At 49.5% G+C, this 2,236-nt stretch overlaps 1 protein-coding gene across 1 annotated transcript; it reads left to right on the top strand.

Moving 5' to 3' along the window:
- LOC117860309 (uncharacterized) lies at positions 1 to 1,299 on the top strand. The gene has a single exon (XM_034743581.2). It carries the CDS (start codon positions 585 to 587, stop codon positions 972 to 974), a length of 390 nt encoding a protein of 129 aa, XP_034599472.1. The 5' UTR covers positions 1 to 584; the 3' UTR covers positions 975 to 1,299.
- Positions 1,300 to 2,236: the final 937 nt, after the last annotated feature.

The raw sequence follows: 2,236 nt of genomic DNA, 5'->3' as shown, positions 1-2,236 counted from the left end.
CTACATATTGTTTGAGCCTATTTGTTGAACACTTGGAATCTAAAGAATTATATAATTATTTGTGCTCTTTAAAAAAATATTAAAAAAATATGTTATGTCTAATAGTGTATGGCTAATAAGATTTTAAACCTTCAGTTCGTTCGGGTTAGTTTGGTACGGGCCCGTGTCTGAATCCGGCACTGCTTACTTCCTTAACACTTCCTACGCCCAGGCGGCAGGTGAGGGGTGTCGACACCACGGCGGACCCCACGCATCATTTATCAGACTGTGCACCCGGCGGGTCGGCGGCCCGGTCACCTCTCGGTATAAAACTATAAATGTCCGTTGCCTTTTTCTCCTCTTCGGCAACCTCCTTCTTCCCCGGTATAAATGCCAGTATGCCACCCCGGCCTCCCCTACCCCAACCATCTCGCTCCTCCGGCTCTCCCCGTCCGCTGCGCACCGCCCAGATCCTCCTCCTCCTCCTCCCGCTGCATTCTTTGCCTCTTTGGCAACGCTTCCCTCCCCGGTGCGGCGGTGCCTCGCCTGCTCGCTCGACGGCCCTCTCCAATTAAGCAGGGGACTGCGGTGCCACGCGGCCGACGATGACCACTCCGGGCACCACGGCGATGTTCGCCGGCCTCGCCATCTTGCTGTTCTCCGTCAGCGCCGGATTCAACTCCGGCGCCGGCGGATTCGGCTTACTACTCTGCTTCGCGGGGGTTCTCGCCGGCGCCAACATCGTCGCCGTCGGCATCCAGATGTCCGACGCCGACCTGGCACCCGTCGTCCCGGCAGTGTTGGCTGAGGTGCGTGCTCTCGCAGAGTTCCTTCGTCGCAACGTCGCCGTCGTGGGGCTCGTGATGGCTTCCTGCGCCGTCACGGCGGTCTCCGGCGAAGCAGGCCAGGTGCTCTGCTTCGGCATGTTTGCTCTGCTCCTCCTCGGCCTCTCCCTGATCAGCGTTGGGATCCTTGGCCTCTCCCAGATGCATTGAGTATCTGTTGCTGCTGCTGCCTCCTGCTTGCTGTCATTCTCATGCCGCGTGGGCTCAATAATGAATGTGAGCTACTATAGTTCAAGTGTCCTTCTTCCCTCTGGCCATGTAATACAATAATACTGTCTCTTCTGAGAGATGATGACAATACTCTCTCTAATACCACTTTGTGTTCAGTATAGTTTGGCCATGTAATGCCATACTGTCTCTTCTGAGAGATGATGTAAGACAATACTGTGTGTCTTAGTTCGCAGCATGACAGGCTGCACACCTTGTAGTATGTTTTCTTTTCTGTTTTCCCTTTTGCTTCGCTCTCGTTTTGCTCTTCCTGTTTCTGTACTTGGTTTTCCTTTTAGCTTTTAATATATAACCAGTAGGGACCCTCCCCTCCTGTTTCTTCAAAAAAAAAAACTATGTGTCAGCATTGGATAAAATGCAATCACGTGCATAGTTTGATGAAAGCGTGATGTTTTGAGTATCTGTTTGCAATTTTCCTAAAATTATTCTTGTCCTAGGAAATGCTAATCAACTAAGAATCTGCTACATGCTATCTCTGTTCAGAATAAGATGACGTTTTGGACAAATAATTTGTCATGTAGCATGAGAGAACTGAACAGCTTCCACCGGGTGGCATGACTCTTTACTGATTTTGGTTCCTCGTTGTTCCACCGGCATGACTCTCTTGGATAGTAGTGTTGTCAGCACAGTTGAACACTCTTGGATATCCTACTATCCATCATCTTTCAACTGGTTCACCAGACGACTCACAAGAGGTGCCAAGGCGGTGAAGTCTGATTGCTGGCTTCACCGGCAAGCTGAGAGAGTCAGGTGTACGCCGCGGACTCGGGAATCATTCAGGCATCAATTCACCCCAAGACGGCAAGTGGGTCGCCGTCAACCCGCAGTCCGGCGCGCTCATCATCAACATCGGCGACCAGCTGCAGGTGATCAATTATCTCCTCAACATCCATTTCAGAACAAAGCTTAAAATCTGTGTTGGCAGCGGGAACTCGGCGACCAGCTGCAGGATATATCTTAATTAGACTAAAAAACTCCCTTGGCTATTTAAGAAAAAATACTAAAAATCCTAAACAAAACAATAAACGCCGGCCATTTGGAAAAATACTCGGGAAATGGTTTAAATCTACTAATGGATTACTGATGGAGAAGATGTTAACCCTTGATTCAAGATCCAAGGATGGTAAAAATCAAGTTCCAATTGGTCTAAAACACTTGAGTGGGCTCTTGACGTGCTCTAAAAC

This window comes from Setaria viridis, chromosome 6 (assembly GCF_005286985.2).
Source record: "Setaria viridis chromosome 6, Setaria_viridis_v4.0, whole genome shotgun sequence".
Taxonomy (NCBI): Eukaryota; Viridiplantae; Streptophyta; class Magnoliopsida; order Poales; family Poaceae; genus Setaria; species Setaria viridis.
The sequence above is the reverse complement of the archived record's forward strand: the minus strand, read 5'-3'. Positions and strand labels throughout refer to the sequence as shown.